Source organism: Ranitomeya imitator, chromosome 7 (assembly GCF_032444005.1).
Source record: "Ranitomeya imitator isolate aRanImi1 chromosome 7, aRanImi1.pri, whole genome shotgun sequence".
Classification (NCBI taxonomy): Eukaryota; Metazoa; Chordata; class Amphibia; order Anura; family Dendrobatidae; genus Ranitomeya; species Ranitomeya imitator.
Genome location: NC_091288.1, coordinates 153,579,356 through 153,598,379, shown reverse-complemented (window position 1 = coordinate 153,598,379; position 19,024 = coordinate 153,579,356). Strand labels below are relative to the sequence as shown.

General features: G+C 45.1%; 1 protein-coding gene across 5 annotated transcripts in view; it reads left to right on the top strand.

The window, feature by feature from the left end:
• Positions 1 to 19,024, top strand: part of USP22 (ubiquitin specific peptidase 22) — a 119,920-nt gene that overhangs the window by 7,278 nt on the left and 93,618 nt on the right. For all 5 annotated transcript variants that reach the window (XM_069733920.1, XM_069733916.1, XM_069733917.1 and 2 more), the window contains 3 exons: positions 6,101 to 6,382; positions 9,724 to 9,856; positions 14,578 to 14,691. In XM_069733920.1, coding sequence (XP_069590021.1) covers positions 6,263 to 6,382; positions 9,724 to 9,856; positions 14,578 to 14,691 — 367 coding nt within the window. In that variant the 5' untranslated portion in view covers positions 6,101 to 6,262. The remainder of the gene's footprint in view (positions 1 to 6,100; positions 6,383 to 9,723; positions 9,857 to 14,577; positions 14,692 to 19,024) is intronic.

Below are 19,024 nucleotides of genomic sequence, written 5' to 3'. Positions count from 1 at the left end.
TGCTCTCCTGTGCATGGTTGGTGAATGGCACTGTGCTTGGTGCAATAGCCAGTCCTATTGATTACCTACCTGGAAGTAGTTACTTGGCTGTAGGTCGTGATTGCCGATGGAGCCTTCCTGCCAGCATCTAGTGCAGTCCTGGGATGGCTACTCTCCTGTGCATGGTTGGTGAATGGCACTGTGCTTGGTGCAATAGCCAGTCCTATTGATTACCTACCTGGAAGTAGTTACTTGGCTGTAGGTTGTGATTGCCGATGGAGCCCTCCTGCCAGTATCTAGTGCTGTCCTGGGATGGCTACTCTCCTGTGCATGGCTGGTGACTGGCACTTTGGTGCAATAGCCAGTCCTATTGATTACCTACCTGGAAGTAGTCACTTGGCTGTAGGTTGTGATTGCCGATGGAGCCCTCCTGCGAGTATCTAGTGCTGTCCTGGGATGGCTACTCTCCTGTGCATGGCTGGTGACTGGAACTTTGGTGCAATAACCAGTCCTATTGATTACCTACCTGGAAGTAGTCACTTGGCTGTAGGGGATGAGAGTGATTGCCGAAGGAGCCCTCCTACCAGCATCTAGTTCAGTCCTGGGAGGGCTGCTCTCCTGTGCATGGTTGGTGACTGACACTGTGGTTGGTGCAATAGCCAGTCCTATTGATTACCTACCTGGAAGTAGTCACTTGGCTGTAGGGGATGAGAGTGATTGCCGAAGGAGCCCTCCTACCAGCATCTAGTTCAGTCCTGGGAGGGCTGCTCTCCTGTGCATGCTTGGTGACTGACACTGTGGTTGGTGCAATAGCCAGTCCTATTGATTACCTACCTGGAAGTAGTCACTTGGCCGTAGGGGATGAGCGTGGATAGATGGGGCAGAAGGATCTTTTTGGAGGTGAGTTTTAGCTTAAAAGAAAATTCACAGAGGACAAACCCAACTTGAAAATATATTAAAATATAACTTTGATTTAGTTGATTAAAAGTGAACTGAACATATAACCACCACCAAAGTATCATATAGACCCTGATAGAAAATACCTAGGTGCCTGTCCCCATGATATACTGAACTTACCCTAACAGCGGAGGTTGGCACCCTGGATCCTGCGCACTGGTCCCCCCCGCTCATTGTAGACTCACCCTGCTGGCCCTGTCAACCATATTCGGATCAGGGGAGAGGAGAAAAGACACAAAGATAGATGGAAATGTCACAATTTGTGGTACTTGTAGGTTTATAAGAGTCAATTACCACGGAGGGATTCTTTGGTTGGAAGGTATTGTCTATTCATCCCTATGATCTTCTGGACTACCTGACAGCGGGGGTTGTCACCCTAAATACAGCGATAATGGCGCCTCCACTCCTCGGTGGCTGTCCTTTCTGTGCTTTATTAAATGTAGTTTTGCAGGAAAAAGTTATATCAACTACTATAGTGATGTAGGTTTTGATGTTGTCACTCAAAAAGTAAAATAACGGGAAAGACCATATATGTATAAATTACAATGTGTTGAGTTTGGCAATAGATTTGTCACCCACGTCTTCCGACAAGCCTACAACCTGCAGTAACCACCGATCCACCAAATTGCTTCACGACCAGCTCTATCCTCACCTACTGTATCCTCACCCATCCCTTGTAGATTGTGAGCCCCCGCGGGCAGGGTCCTCCTCCTGTACCAGTTATGACTTGTATTGTTTAAGATTATTGTACTTGTCTTTATTATGTATACCCCTCCTCACATGTAAAGCGCCATGGAATAAATGGTGCTATAATAATAAATAATAACAACATAAAAGATTTTCTAATAAAGTGCTTAGTGCCATGTTAACCTCAGAGGAAGTAGCAGATGTGTTTCCAGTCACCTAAAATACACATTGATAAGCTGGTTCTAAAAGACGGTTTATTTTATTTTTTCCTACAAAACTACATTTAAGAAGGGACAGCCACCAAGGACTGGGGGCTCCATTCTCGCTGTATTTAGGGTGCCAACCCCCGCTGTCAGGTAGTCTTGAAGATCATAGGGATGAATAGACACACAATACCTTCCAACCAAAGATTGACTCCTATAAACCTACAAGTGCCACAAATTCTGACATTTCCATCTATCTTTGTGTCTTGTCTCCTCTCCCCTGATCCGAATACGGTCGACAGGGCCAGCAGGGTGAGTCTACGAGGATCGGGGGCGCCAGTGCGCAGGATCCAGGGTGCCAACCTCCGCTGTTAGGGTAAGTTCAGTATATCATAGGGACAGGCACCTCCCTAGGTATTTTCTATCAGTGTCTATATGATACGTTGGTGGTGGTATGTGTTCATTTCACTTTTTATCAAGTAAAAGTTATATTTTAATATATTTTCAAGTTGGGTTTCTCCTCGGTGAATTTTCATTTGAATATTTCCCCAAATTTCTACTCTTTTCTGTGTGCGATTGGCACTTGATGGATTTTTTGCTTTAGTAAATTGGATGACACGTACTGGCGTCATGGCCTCTAACGAGAGTTGTGACAGCTGTCCGAATGCTCGGGGATTGAGCCACATGACTTGGCGGGAATTGTTGGTTTCCATTGTTTGTAAAGGTAAGAACTGCACAGAATACTCAGCTTTTCGTAGCCCCTGAGGGAGGCGGTGAGCCGGGTTATTTATCTGCTGGATTATTGTGGAGCACTGTGAGTAAAATCCTGCAGCAGCAGATGAAAGGGAGCTGTGTACATGCTAAAAATAGTTATTGACTGGTGCGGTGGTGGAGTTGGCCGCCCTCTACCTGTGCGCTCATCGGCTGCTCATGGTGATGCTCCAGGTGACATTATATGTGGTGTGTGAGCCTATAATGGGCCTTGTTGCCCGCAGCAACCAGAGTTCATCTTATTTATTTTTTTTCCGGCACAGTTTAGAAATAAATGCTGAACTATGGCTAATGCCATAGTAATGGTTGTCGCGGTCTTCTGACAGCTGAAGGCCTTGGCTAGATTCATTAATGCCGGTTTCCCAATTGCTGACATTTAATCCTAGTAGTCAGCCCCTCGCCTCGGTCAGCTAAGATCAGTACTATGTTCTCAAGAATGTGAATGGCAGGATAATGCCAGAGACCACGACTTATTTCAGCATTTTCTTCTCTTTACCCTCCCTGTGGCTCCGAGGTTTCCGTATACACGGTTGGTTTGGCAGTATTGTCTTTTAGAAAGGCCCTTTCACAGATTTGTGCTTGTTAAACTGGCCACATTACAGAAGAGTGGCCGTGGGGTGGAATGAAATCTACTTTTTACTTTCTCCTCTCTGTTGTGGAGATTAGCTTGTGAGGTTTAGGTTATAACTTGTGATGAGTGGGTATTGCCAGAGTTTTTTTTTTTTTAATTTGAAAGACCGTGTGTTCCTTTTCCTGCCTGACATTGACCAATCTTAAGTAAAGTGCCCCATGTAGGAGGGTAAAGAAAACAATCCCCCCTGAATAAGCCTAGAACAGGCTTTCTTCAGGGTGAAACTTGTAATGAGTCCTACTCTCAGCCCTGGTCACTGCTGCTACTGTGTAAAATGGCGTAGAGCAGACTGATTACAAACAACTCAAATTAATTTCACAGCAGTCAGTGTGGGGGGATGGGAGTTTTGTTTCATTAGACCAGTGGACATTTTTCCCCCATGTGCAGCTGCAAACTGTAAGGCTAGGTTCACATTGTGTTAATTGCAGTCCGTTCAGCGCATACGCTGACGGACTGCATTAACGCAAGTGCCGAAAAAGATTGCGTTTATGCGAACGTGCTAGCGCAGATGCTCTATCTGTGCTAGCGGTGACGGACCCAAAAACGCTGCAGACTGCGTCCGAGGGTACGTCACAGAAAGACGGCACATCACTAACGCATGCCAATTATGACATGCGTTAGCGATGCGCTACATAATGGCAGTCAATGAGTGCGCTAACGCATCCGTTACATAGCGTTAGTGCCGCTATGTAACGGATGCTGTCAGCGGACTGCACTTAACGCAATGTGAACCCAGTCGAACTTGTCTTTTTATGGAGATTTTGGTGTAGTGGCTTCTTTTCTCACAAAGTGGTCTTTTGGGTCAAGTTGATACAAGGTACATTTTAATGTTTATTGATAGTCTTCTGCTTGTTTTCTCCAGCATTTTCACTATAATGTTTGCTTTTATTCCTGAATGAATTTTATTTTTCTTACAAAAATGACAATCTCTAGGAGACGCATCTTCTTTCTGAACGGTATGATGGCTGTTTTAAGCTTGCGTATTCTCATTTGAACAGATGAGCGTGGGACTTCCAAGTCTTTGGCAATTGTTCCTAAAGATGTGCCAGACTTGCGAGTGTCCACAATTTCTTTTCTGATGTCTTGGCTGACTTGTTTTGATTTTTGCCATGATGTTAAGGGGAACCTGTCATCTGATTCATGCAGCCCAAACTGAGGTGGGCATGAATCAAAGTCTGAATTTAGGCAGGTAAATGTCTCTTTGGAATCCTATGATCCACATCATCCAGTACTGCTACAGGTGAATACTAGGCATATTGGCTGTGTCCGGCTTCACAGTGGCTCAGTGGTTAGCACTGTTGCTTTCCTCTCTTTGCAAAGACACACCGACAGGGAATTGAGATTGTGAGCCCCAATGGGGACAGTGATGATGATGTTGGTAACGCACTGCGGAATATGATGGCGCTGGTTGGCTTGCTTGCACTGCTCTTTCTAGGCTATAATATGAATTCTAGAACTATTAAGAAATCTTGTTGGGTTTAGACATCATGTAATATCTCATCTCTACTATCTTGTCAGAAGCAGGGTAGTTGTGCATTGCTGTGTCCGTTTCTTTGTAAGCAACTTTTCTGCTAATCTGTGATTACAGTTTGGAGGGAACATTAAAAGAATATTTTAGCCACCTACTTTTTTTTTTTTTTTTTTTTAAGCGTTCCAAAGTATGGTTATGCATTCCATAGAAAGACAATATGTGGTATACCTTGGCAATCCAATGCCAAGGCTTCCCTGGTTCCCCATCAGTCTCTGTTCTTTCAGCAATGTAGCATAGACTTATTTACACTGCTACGGTTACAGTGCCTCTTGTGATTGGCTGCAGCGGTAACATCATGTCAATACGGCCTCGCGGGACCTGGAAGAACAGGCACTTTTCTCAATGAGTGTTAACAAGTGCCTTCATGAGGCATCAGGACTTAAAATAACGTGTCAAAAATAAAATTGTAAGGTTGATAAACTCCTTTTAAAACTGAAGATGTGATTGTATTCGTTTTTTGTTTTATTTCTTACATGGTTTTCACAGTATTCCATGATTTAGTCCACAAACAGCCTCGCGCTGCTTTCATTGGGACATTTGTGTTGCTGTTTACACATATGGAGCTAAAAAGTTTTTGGGGCGGGAACCACACAATATATATGGGGATACACCTGAAGTCAGTACAAACACATTATCAATAATACGAAGAAAAAGCTACAGACCATAACAGGGATCACCGCACAATACAAAAGGTTTTTATTGAATATACAACATACAAATACCAGTAAAAACATTTAAAAAGTCATAAACATGACGTATAGAAAACCCTGGTGGCTTATAATAAAGCCATAGGCAACCCCCCACAGGCCAAAATACACAGTTTACAGTGGCTACAGTTTGGATGAAAATGTTATAACATATATATCAATCTCTATCATACATGTAATCCTATCCAATGGACAAATTCATTTATGACACTCATTACCAACTATATACAATGAACATGTGTGGATAAGATACATGTGGATAAGATACAATGTACATGTCATTATCCACTCATGTACATTGTATATAGTTGGTATTGAGCATCATAAATGAATTTCTAGAGGAGGCTGTTTGTTACTTGCCCGGTATATGTTCTCTGGTGTGTCTGCAGTTTGGATTTGTCATTCACGGATTATTGAGCCACCATTTGTAGTATACCTGAATCTCAGGGCAGCCGGCAGACAGAAGTGCTGTGTTCAGGCGCCATGTTGGTTGTTACTAATAAGTAAGGGAAATTGCTGCAGTCTCCGACACCTTCACAGATGTACAATATTCTATATTGGGATTTATTTAGTTTCTGAAGTTTGATCACTGACTTTTTATGTCTCTTAATATTGTTCTCTTGCTTGTTTGCAGGACACCGCCGTATTGATGTGTCGGCGATAGACTTCTCACCAAAAGTTTGGACAAACTGCTTAAGGAGGAGGGCGGGGCATCTGGCCCTGTCCTCCTCCTCTCCGGAGAGCAACCTTTTGTGTCTTCGGACCCCCACCCCGAGAGAGTGTATGTGGGTTTGTCATGAGTCCGGCCGGCTGCTCCCATGTGAACAGCTTTAAAGTGGATAATTGGAAGCAGAACCTGCGCGCTATTTACCAGTGCTTTGTGTGGAGCGGGACGCCGGAAACCCGGAAGAGGAAGGTAACTTTGTATCCGATATTTATTGGGCTACTCTTGTAGTAAAGACGATTGGAGTGTGCTTATATGAAGGCATCCTGTCACCAGGTTTTCCATATATAAACCAAATCCACCAACTTTAGGTTGGCTTGCCACACACATCTAAGAAAATCCCTGTACAATCCTCCTGTGCCGTATGCTGATCGGTCCGGTCTGGGTGCTACCGTTCTGTTCTCAGTGCCTCTTTCCCCTCCATTGCCGGCCCTCTTTAATTGATGTGGCTCATGTCTCCTGCATCGTCCATAGTCTGTTGCGCCTGCGCAGCTCCTGCTCTCTATTGTGCAGCTGTGAGAGTTGAACAGACTGTGGCTGATGTAGAAGATGTCAGAAAAGTCAATCCAAGCAGGAGGAAGACTGAGGAGACGTCAGCACAGACCACACATCGCCCCGGCCACACCGATTAGCATACAGCGTGGAGTATAGATTTCCTTAGCAATGTGGGGCAGCTGGGTGCTTATAAACAGGATGTTGGAGTTCTGTTCAGGACAACTTAAAGGGAACCTGTCAGCAGATTTTTCCGCTATAAGATGCGGCCACTGCCTTTCAGGGCATATCTACAGCATTCTATAATGCTGTATATAAGCCCCCGATCTGACCTGCAAGTGAAGAAAAATAAGTTATATTCTACTCACCCAGGGGGAGGGGGGGTGGGTGGGTCCTGTGCGGTCCGATGGGTGTCGCGGGTCCGGCTCCTCTCGTCTTCTTGTGATGCTGCCTTCCTGCTTCTTCATGGCTCCCTGGCATTGCGCTTCTGCGCAGGCACACTTATCTGCCCTGTTAAAGGCAGACCCAGGTACTGCAGTGCGCAGGCGCTGGGCCTCTAACGTTTCCCGGCCCCTGCGTTCTGCAGTACTTTGCTCTTTGCTCTCAACCGGGCAGGGGCGCCGATTCCGGGGAGCGATGAAGAAGCAGGAGGGAGGCGTCACAAGAAGATGGGAGGCCCCGGACCTGCGACACCCATCGGATCGCCCTGCAGGTGAGTATAATCAAACTTATTTTTCTTCACTTGCAGGTCGGATCCGGGGCTTATATACAGTATTGTAGAATGCTGTAGATAAGCCCTGAAAGGCAGTGGACACTTCTTATAGCGGCAAAATCTGCTGACAGGGTCCCTTTAAAGGGACTGTCGCCTGAATTTGGAGGGAACAATCTTCAGCCATAGGGACGGGGTTTTCCGGTGTTTGATTCACCCTTTCCTTACCCGCTGGCTGCATGCTGGCTGCAATATTGGATTGAAGTTCATTCTCTGTCCTCTGTAGTACACGGCTGCACAAGGTGCAATCTTGCCTTGCGCTGGCGTGTACTATGGAGGACAGAGAATGAACTTCAATCCAATATTGCAGCCAGCGGGTAAGGAAAGGGTGAATCAAACACCCGAAAACCCCGCCCCTATGGCTGAAGATTGTTCCCTCCAAATTCAGGTGACAGAGTCCCTTTAAGGGTAATCTCATACTATGCATTTTTTTCAGCGTTTTTTTTTTTTCCCCTTTGGTTTTTCTTGCCTTTTTTGCTGCCATTTTGCCATGCTCAATTTGTCTCTTGTGCTTGCTGATAAGGTTAATGTTGAAAAAAAGCCCTATTCTATAGAATCAGGTTTTGGTACAAAAAAATGCTGCAAAACTGATGCCTGCATTTTTTTTTTCACCACTCCTTCATTTCGATGGGTGACAAAATGCTGAAAGCGACAAGCTCCATTGTGCAAAAAAACATGCAAAGCATAAAATCCTGAAGACAAAAAAAAAGCTGTGTGCAAAAGAGTTCTGAAATCTTAGACTTTGCTGGTACTGTAAACCACAGCTGAAAATGTGCATTAAAAAAAGCTGCAAAAACGCCTAGTGTGAATTTAGCCTTAAGACTGACGCCTTATCTTTTTTTTTTTTTTTGGTCCTTTATAATAAAATAGGGAAAAAAAAGACAGATGGCATAGAATAGTTTAGAGCTGGACAAAGTACTACAGGCTGCATGCAATTTATAGTGATCATGGCTATCTTGCCATTACAAATGCTAGCCCATTGTACCTGTGTGTGAACAGGGCCTCATTGGTAACAGGTTGTGGCTTTTTGTTGTAGCCATTTGAGTCTTCATTTGTTCCTTCTTCTAATGTCTAGTCTAGCCGGCTTCTAATATCTGCAGTTAGGCGAAGTGCTTGTATGTGTCAGGCATATTCGTTCATGAGGAAGACAATCCGACAAGAGGCTGCAGGTCTGATGGCTGCTGTGTAACATTGTAAAAACAGATAATGGAATCCAAATTTTGGCCTCTGTCCGCTGCCTGACATAATAGACCTTGCATGATTAAACTCGACACCCTCCCCCACCCCTCATCCCCCTAAAAGCATTGTTTCATATTGCAACTTTTGCATCTTTTCCGATGCAACATTGTGTTACTGTAAAAACTTCCTGTATGTTAACATCTTGATGGGTGCAGGCACTGTTTTTGAGATCATTGAGGTCTTTGCATGTGAACACCCCACCATCACCACCAAACAAAATATCTGACACGTCAGGCATTTAGTTATGATACCCCTTAATTGGGTGGTCTCCTTGCAGCCATAGACCGCCTCATGACTTTGGCAGTGACGCTAGAGCCATCCAGAAAGGTTTATGCACTATTACATGGTGGTCGTCCATGTAATGCACCAACTGCTCAAATTTACCAAAAGGAAAGCCGCTCATACAGACATCTGTCCTAGATCATTGGTGTCCATGATGGGGGTTGTCTCCCTTTATTTTAACACCACTTCCATAGTTTGTGTCCTGATCAAAAGGGTTAAAGTTGGCCAATTAATCTTTCTAATACGGCTCCTTGGAAGGATCATCAAAGATCACCCACGTGTCAGATGTTACATGGAATGTTTGTCCACAGCGTGATATTTGCTGTGATGCGCAGTGTGAGCATCGGTCCACCCAGCGTGGATACAGGACTTCCACAGTGGGGTTGCCATGGGAATCCCTCCAGTGTGGATCGGCCATGTTTTCTGTAGCGCAGAGCAGTATACCTCTGTGCGTGTCCCTGCCATTATCACTGGACTATTAACCCTTTACCACAGTGATGACTGTCACCCCCGTTACATTTTCAGTGGGGCTTTTCTACTATATCCAGACTCAGCTGAAATAATAAAGGGGGAAAAAAAGCCCATTCCTCGTTAATGTCAAATGTCTTCCTATAAGAGTTCTGTCACTGTATCACATGTATGTTCACGACTGATTGTCATTGCTGTTGGCTTGTAATTGAAACATCCTGCTTTCTATTTTTTTGTATAAGATTGCGTTTATGTTTTTGACACTGGAACGTTTCGTTGACAGGCCAAGTCGTGCATTTGTCACATGTGTGGCGCCCACCTGAACAGACTACACTCTTGCCTGTACTGCGTGTTCTTTGGTTGTTTCACGAAGAAACACATTCACGAGCACGCTAAAGTCAAGAGACACAATCTAGGTGAGTGGTGACCGTGGACTGTAAAATGCGTCTGGCCAGTATACCAGTGTGGATTGTTATATTGCTTGTTTGGGGGGGGTTGTCACGATCTAGGTGTATTAACCCTGCCGATTTCCCTTAGAAAAGACCACCACCCTAGTCTTCTCTCAAATTTTCAGCAAATGCCATTTACCCCAGTTGCTTGGGCCTGTAAAATAGAATTGCAGTATTTCCCGGAATTGGGCATATTGAAAGTGGGATCTGATCAGTGAGCAGCATGTCATAGAGCAGAAGGAGACAATCAGATTGCTGAACAATTTTGTTGGGAAAGTTCGAATAGAACTTGTATTTTATTAATTGAAATCCCTGGTGTTGGTAGACATGAGTCCAGTGGGTGGTCCCTGCATGACTGCATGCAATGACATGTCAATCACTGAGTAGGACCACCTGCTGGACTCATGTATACAAACTCCAGGGATTTTAAAGGGAACCGGTCACCCCCCTCTGGCGGTTTTAACTAAGAGTAATCTGAAAACTACTGAAAGTCAATGCCAGAAAAATCTTTTATTATTCAATACTATGACTAGTCATACTATACACCAACGTTTCAGCCTATGGGGCCTTTGTCAAGGTGATTATCTGTATGGCGGTATAGTGATCAAAGCTGAAGATGGGGCCATGTGAGTCGGAAAAACGCCGCTGTGGTGATCAGGTGATTTTTCTGGCATTGACTTTTAGTAGTTCTCAGATTACTCTACTATATGATATTATTTTTTCTGAGGACTCTTCTTGCATTTTGGACTGCGATCCCCTTAATTTATTTTAACTAAAAGAGCCACCTTGTGTACCACTAATGCGGCATTCTGTGAAGGTGGCTCTTTTTTTGGGGGTCCCTTCCATCGCTGCAATATCACTTTTTATAATTTGCCCGCCATACCTTTAGTCTGTCCGGGGGGCATGTCTTTTCCCAATGAACACACATTCCTACCAGCCATCACTCAGCCCCTCTGGATGCCGCCTCTTCTGCCTTCGTTAACGCCCCCGGTGCCAGCGCTGTAAGTTCCCATCATGTGATGTGAGGCAAAGGGCAGCATAAACTGTGCATACCCGAAAAAGGAACTTACAGCGCAGGCGCCGGGGACGTTAATGAAGGCACAGGAGGCAGCACCCAGAGCACGGAGGGGACGAGCGATGGCTGGGAGGTGTTTGTGTCCGGGGGAAAAGACATGCCCCCCCCGGACAGACTAAAGGCATGGCTGGCAAATCATAAAAAGTGATATTGCAGCGTTGGAAGGGACCCCCCCAAAAAGAGCCACCTTCACAGAATACAGCATTACTGCTGCACAAGGTGGCTTTTAGTTGGGGGGGGGGGGGGGGAGGGAGACAGGTTCCCTTTAATGAATTACTTATGCTGATTTTATTTTTTTTTCCAGCACACCTGTGTTGTTCTGCTCAGCTTCTTTCCCTATACCATGCTGTACAACCGTTCCGTCTTAACCCAAATAATGAGCCTCTAACGTGGAAAAAAAAATGCAACACTTCAAAATGTGCTCCTATACCTTTACTGGTGGGAACTGAAGCTTTGTTACATGACGCCTACATCTCACCCAGTAGTAAATTATCATTAAGAATCAAGTTTGGCCACTTTCTCATGTCAGTGTTTGGTTGAGTTTTTTGCATTCGTATTTCTCAGAAGTACCAAATTTCCATGTGGCAATAGCATGGGTGTATGGTCCCTGAGTAGAAGTAAACAAATTGGCTCTCGTCCAGAGGCAAGAAAACTGTCGTGCCCCCTATAGATATCTACACTGCACGTCAACATCCGACCCATAAGTCTTGAAATGTGATTATCTTTAATAGATTGCAAATTAACTTGATCAGTAAAGACAAGCCACCAATTGGCGTTCCTGTGCTATGTTCAGAAGGGCATCATCACTCCGTGTACACAGGCAGGAAAACGACAGCCGATAGTCTTGCATGGAGTCGATCGGTCCTTTAAAGTAGGCCTGTTTAAATGGATTATTCTTGGGCTACCTCTAGATGGCAAAGCTGCCCTTTGCATCAATTATAGCATTGCAGACCTTTGGCATTCTAGCAGTTAATTTGCTGAGGTAATCTAAAGAAATGTCACCCCATGCTTCCAGAAGCCCCTCCCACAAGTTGTTTTGGCTTGATGGGCACATTTGCGTACCATACGGTCAAGCAGCTCCCACAACAGCTCAATGGGGTTGAGATCTGGCGACTGCGCTGGCCGCTCCATTACAGATAGAATACCAGCTGCCTGCGCTTCTTCCCTAAATAGTTCTTGCATAATTTGGAGGTGTGCTTTGGGTCATTGTCCTGTTGTAGGATGAAATTGGCTCCTATCAAGCGCTGTCCACAGGGTATGGCATGGCATTGCAAAATGGAGTGATAGCCTTCCTTATTCAAAATCCCTTTTACCTTGTACAAATCTGCCACTTTACCAGCACGAAAGCAACCCCAGACCATCACATTACCTCCACCATGCTTGACAGATGGCGTCAGGCATTCTTCCAGCATCTTTTCAGTTCTGCGTCTCACATGTTCTTCTGTGTGATCCAAACACCTCAAACTGGGATTCGTCTGTCCATAACACTTTTTTCCAGTTTTCATCTGTCCAATGTCTGTGTTCTTTTGCCCATATTAATCTTTTCCTTTTATTAGCCAGTCTCAGATATGGCTTTTTCTTTGTCACTCTGCCCTGAAGGCCAGCATCCCGGAGTCGCCTCTTCACTGTAGATGTTGACACTAGCGTTTTGCGTGTATTTAATGAAGCTGCCAGTTGAGGACCTGTCGGGCATCGATTTCTCAAACTACAGACTCTAATGTACTTGTCTTATTTCTCCGTTGTGCAGTTGTCCACTTCTCTTTTTACTCTGGTTAGAGCCTGTTTGTGCTCTCCTCTGAAGGGAGTACTACACACCGTCGTAGGAAATCTTCAGTTTCTTGGCAATTTCTCGCATTGAATAGCCTTCATTTCTAAGAACAAGAACAGACTGTCAAGTTTCAAATGAAAGTTCTTTGTTTTCTGACCATTTTGAGAGTTTAATAGAACCAACAAATGTAATGCTCCAGATTCTCAAATAGCTCAAAGGAAGGTCAGGTTTATAGGTTCTCTAATCAGCCTAACTGTTTTCAGCTGTGCTAACATACTTGCACAAGGATATTCTAACCATCGATTAGCCTTCTTACACAGTTAGCAAACACAAAGTACCATAAGAACATTGGAGTGACGGTTGTTGGAAATGGGCTTCTATACACCTTTGAAGATATTGCGTTACAAACCTGACGTTTGCAGCTAGAATAAATGTACCACATTAGCAATGTATAGAGTGTATTTCTGAATCACTTAATGTTAGCTTCATTGTAAAAAAACGGTGCTTTTCTTTAAAATAAGGAAATTTCTAAGTGACCATAAACTTTTGAACGGTAGTGTATATAGCTAAAAGAATGTATGGTTGGCCTTCTGCTTAACCCCTTAAGGACCAGGGGTATTTCTGTTTTTGCGATTCCATTTTTTTATAGCGCCATTTAACATGTTAACAGCCCGCAGATGGATCACGACTCCACCCACAGCTGTCAGGGGCACATGACAGCTGATCAGATCCGCTGTCATGTGCCAGAAAAGGTACGGGCTCATTGCCGGAGCCCACACAAAGCAGGGGGAGGCGTCCAATGACTGATATCAGTAATTGGACATTTAAGGGGTTAAAAAAGTTGTCGATTTGGGAGATGAAGGGATAAGTATACCTGTGATCCGTTTCACTAACGTCATGTTGGCTTTTTCCATCACTTCAGCACATGTTGTGTTGCTAGGCATTAGGGAGAGAGAAGTGTGGCAGAAGTGTGATTTATTTAGAAGGCTGAGTGGCATAGCAAGCAATAGTCACACTACCGATTCTTCATTCACTCCCTCGTTTGCGCTGGTCTCTCCTACCTGGCCGCACAGAAGGATATTCCTGCTCCGCCAATCGCTGGCTCCGCCTTAGTTACTGATTGGTTTAGTGGTGGTTCCTACATGTTAAGCGGGTCCAGGACTAAATGGAATAAGCGGATCCTCTGTGCTACTGATAAAAATCTAAAGGAAAATCCAGGAGACTTGCTGTTATCTCGCCATGACTGGTTCTCCTCCTGCTCCGGTCACTGCAGCTTCCCGCACAGACTGCACAGCTCGCTGGTCCATACAATGGAGCTGGTGGAAGAGCATGTGACCACACATGTCCATCAGTCTTTTCCAGTAGAAAAGCAGTTTTCTCATGTGAGGTTTTCAGTAACAGGAGCAGGAGAACAGTCATGTCTAGATAACAGTAAGTGCTGCAAAATCATGTTCTCAACAGATCCATTTCATAAAATAAAGATAATGTGGCCGACCCGATACCTCGTTCTCCACTTAGCAATAGACCTTGTAACACAGCAGCCATAGGAGGCAAACGGCGCAACATTTTTAAGGAAAGCGATTCTTTGCCCCAATGGCATACATTTAAATAAAAGTAAACAAATGTGGATAACCCCTTTAAAAACGCAGTGATTGACCAGCCCCCTTTATTAATTGTTGTTGTATATGTAACCATTCCATGCCCCACAATTGAACCGTTCTATAATGGGTCACACTTCCCCTGTGTTAATAGTTACATTTTAGCCAATCTTATCTGTCAGTAGTATTCAAAAGTATTTTTTTTTCCTACATTACTTACAACTTCTTGAATTTTTTTCTTCTTCAGCCATAGATTTGTTGTATGGGGGTATATACTGCTTTATGTGTCAAGACTACATATATGATAAAGACATGGAGCAAGTTGCCAAAGAAGAACAAAGAAAAGCTTGGAAGCTACAAGGTATGTCTCTTCACAATGTAATATTGTAACGTCAGTATGTTCCCCAGTCGAAATCCATAGGGGTAATTCCAGTTGTCGCTGTCAGTGGTTTATTTGGGTGTGCTCCAGGGGTGCGAGAGAACTGATTTGTAAAAACAGTGTGGCTATTTTCTCACACCTGTACACTTTCACATTGTGGTGCTGTGATGCTTTGAGGGGCCTTTTTTTTTTGTTTTGTTTTTGTTTGTTTTTTAGGACTCTGAGCTACGGATTTTGGTGTTTGGTGCCAATTTGGGGTAGATACGCCATGTTGATTGCACTTAATTGTGTATTTTTTTTTTTTTTCGTAACTCACAATTCTGGTTTTCCGATTCCCTCCTTCAATGTATATTTTAATTTTATATTTTATCAACTTATTCAGTCACAACGATACTGAATCTTTATTCCCATTTTTTTTGAATATTAAAACAAATACGCTCCCAGGATATCGCGGTATGCGTAAGTACTGAACGCACACCGCGATCTCCAACGGATAGCAGGGACGTGCCAGGAGGGTGAGTATAAGCAATATTCACCTGTCCCGTTCTAGTGCTGTGTGCCGCTCCATGTTCCGGGTCCTCTGCCTGTGACGTTCACAGTTCAGAGGGCGCGATGACGCGCTTAATGCGCGCCGCCCTCTGACTGAACAGTCACAGCCAGAGGACCCGGAACACGGAGCGGCACGCAGCGCTGGATCAGGGCAAGGTGAATATAGCAAGTGTCGGGGGCCTGAGCTAGCGGCGACTCCGGCACCTGACCCCCACAGCGTGCCGGTGTCCCTGCCTGCTCAGGCCCCCCAGCACTCGGTGCTCAGCGACGATAGGTTAGTATGTTGTTTTTTTTTTTCTATATATCGCAGCAGCATACGGGGCATATACTATGGAGCATCTTATGGGGGCCATCAACATTTATGGAGCAGTGTACGGGGCATATACTATGGAGCATCTTATGGGGGCCATAAACCTTTATGGAGCAGTGTACTGGGCATATACTATGGAGCATCTTATGGGGCAATAAACCTTTATGGAGCAGCGTATGGGACATATGGATGGGAGCAGCAAATTACAGAACGGTGCAGAATGGGAGCAGCACATGACAGAACGGGGGCGCAGGATGGGAGCAGCACATGACAGAACGGGGGCACAGGATGGGAGCAGCACATAACAGAACGGGGGCGCAGGATGGCAGCAGCACATGACAGAACGGGGGTGCAGGATGTGTGCAGCACATGTCAGAATGGGGGCGCAGGATGGGAGCAGCACATGTGAGAATGGGGGCGCAGGATGGGAGCAGCACATGTCAGAATGGGGGCGCAGGATGGGAGCAGCACATGTCAGAATGGGGGCGCAGGATGGGAGCAGCACATGTCAGAATGGGGGCGCAGGATGGGAGCAGCACATGACAGGATGGGGGCGCAGGATGGGAGCAGCACATGACAGAACGGGGGCGCAGGATGGCAGCAGCACATGACAGAACGGGGGTGCAGGATGTGTGCAGCACATGTCAGAATGGGGGCGCAGGATGGGAGCAGCACATGTGAGAATGGGGGCGCAGGATGGGAGCAGCACATGTCAGAATGGGGGCGCAGGATGGGAGCAGCACATGTCAGAATGGGGGCGCAGGATGGGAGCAGCACATGTCAGAATGGGGGCGCAGGATGGGAGCAGCACATGACAGGATGGGGGCGCAGGATGGGAGCAGCACATGACAGGATGGGGACGCAGGATGGAGCAGCACATGACAGGATGGGGACGCAGGGTGGAGCAGCACATGACAGGATGGGGACGCAGGATGGAGCAGCACATGACAGGGTGGGGACGCAGGATGGAGCAGCACATGACAGGATGGGGACGCAGGATGGAGCAGCACATGACAGGATGGGGACGCAGGATGGAGCAGCACATACCAGGATGGAGACCATATACCAATATAAATGCCCGCCACCCGGGCGTAGAAGGGGTTCAATAGCTAGTATGATATAATGCAAAACCACATTGCAGTATATAGTGAAATAGCTGTTCTATGGCTGAGCTTCAATGGGAGACCAAAATGGCAGTTACGGGTCCTCCTGTGTGAATTGGGTGACAGGTTCCCTTAACTCCTTGAAGACCGCCGATGTATATTTTCATCATCAAAACGCTGTGCAAACTATGAAGCCGGTCCTACAAGTGGCAGAAAGCTATGTGACCGCCATGGTAACCCATTGGTTCCTTGCAGTCACGTTGCGGTGGCAATTGGTAGCCGGTGTCATTTTAAATGATGTAATTTAAGTGCACTGTTAGAGCTCAAGTCGCTGCAATTACAGCAAATGGAGGTTCTGTAACATAACTGTCTGCCGCCTATGAAGCAGTCTCTGCTCCTGAGCTGGTTTCATTCTTTCCATAGTGTCCTATGATGAAAATGTATGGCAAATGTCATTAAAGAGTTAGCGGGAACTTGTCACCTCACTCATGTTGCCCAAACCATGGACAGGAAGAATCAGAGGCTCTAAGAAGCTGAAGTGAGTATAGTGGAAAAGAATGAGACTTTTATTACAGTGCTCCTTATAGATATTGTGTATCACACGTGACTTTTTATTCAGTAAAGACCTTTATCAAACCTACATTGTAGGGACAACAAAAAATAAGACACAGGATGATATACAATATAACAAGAAGAAAAAAAAACATAATGAAGGATATACAATAATCTGACATAATGCTCCAATAATAGCCACTCGTTGCAGAGAATATAATGGTAACAAGGCTTGTCTCTGATGATACAAATAGTACAGTATAGTTTGTCCAAGGTAGAAAGAAGGCAATGCCTCTAACAGGTTAAATTACTAATATAAAGCTGCCAGGTCCACAGGGACCACACCAAAAAAGGGAGGGAAACATAGTTAAATAAAAATAAATAACAGTAGAGAAAGTAAGATGATTTGGGTGAGGATCCCAGCGAAGACTTGTATCCAGACTCCACTAAGACATCCAGTATATGGCCGAACGGCAAAGGTGAAACGCTGTAATAAACAATGCATAGAGAGTCTAACCATATGTGTCAGGCCACAAAGTGTGGGAGAAGAAAGAACTAGTTCTAGGCCTCATGTGGCTCAAGTGTCAACAGTTTCCGCATGATGATGGCATTGATGCTATGTACTGGCCTGTCCGATGAATCTAATCGAGCACATCTGGGACATCATGTCTGGCTCCATCCACCAATGCCACGTTGCACCACAGACTGTCGAGAAGTTGACTGATCCAGGTCTGGGAGGAGGAGATCCCTCAGGAGCTCATCTACCACTTCATCAGGAGCATGCCGAGGCGTAGAGAGGTCATACAGACAAGTGGATGCCACACACGCTACTGAGCATCATTTCCTTGTCTTGAGACATTTGCACAAGTCTGAAGTTGAATTAGCCGGTACTTTGATTTTCAGTATCATTCCAAATTCAGACCTCCATTGGATATTAATTTTACATTGATCTTTTTTATGTTTTGTTTTTTTCAACACATTCCACTATGTAATGAATAAAGATTTGCAACTGCACTATTTCACTCAGTGATATCTAGGATGTGGGATTTTAGAGTTCCCTTTATTTTTGTGAGCAGTTTATAAGAAAAGTCCAATCTCTGCGAATGAGATATCATGTAGTATACTGCACCCCTTATAATTTAATGTGTCCCGCTGTAGACAATGGCCGCCTGTATTCTGGGAAGCAGGATGCCCCAGTATATGTCTGCTATACACATCAGATGTGGCTGCAGATCCCCCTGGGGATTACGGACTACCTGATAGCTGCTGCTTTGTACCAGCCCAGTGTTGCCTTGGTCTTGTGCCTCCTGGAAATCTCCCTCATAGATGAAATCCTGGTGTCGTCACTGTGCTGCCATGGTAACCTCCATGCAGGCATTGCATCCTCTGAGCATTGCAGTTGTGACTGAAAGCCAGCATTTGGGCCATAGGAGGCCATTACCTTTACAATTTATCACAATTCCCCTATTAAGCTTATAGCAATACCTATGATCCCTGTCATCTGATCTTAAAATGTGTGAAATTATTTGATTTCCACAGAATAACGTAGCTGGTTTGTGATAAAATATTCATTTGCTGTGATGCTGGGAAGTCGGCCATAAAAGCAGATTTAAAGGCATGCTTTTCCTGCAGTGTTATCCTCTCAGTAAACATGGAGGTGGGATGAGAACAGCCTTATGTACAGGTCTTCCCCCTCAAGAATGATTGCTTAAGCTGCGGATGGCACAACCGGGCCCAATGCCTGCTGCTGATCTGCTCTTGCGGACAGTGACATCCATTTGCCTTTTCCATCGGTTGACAG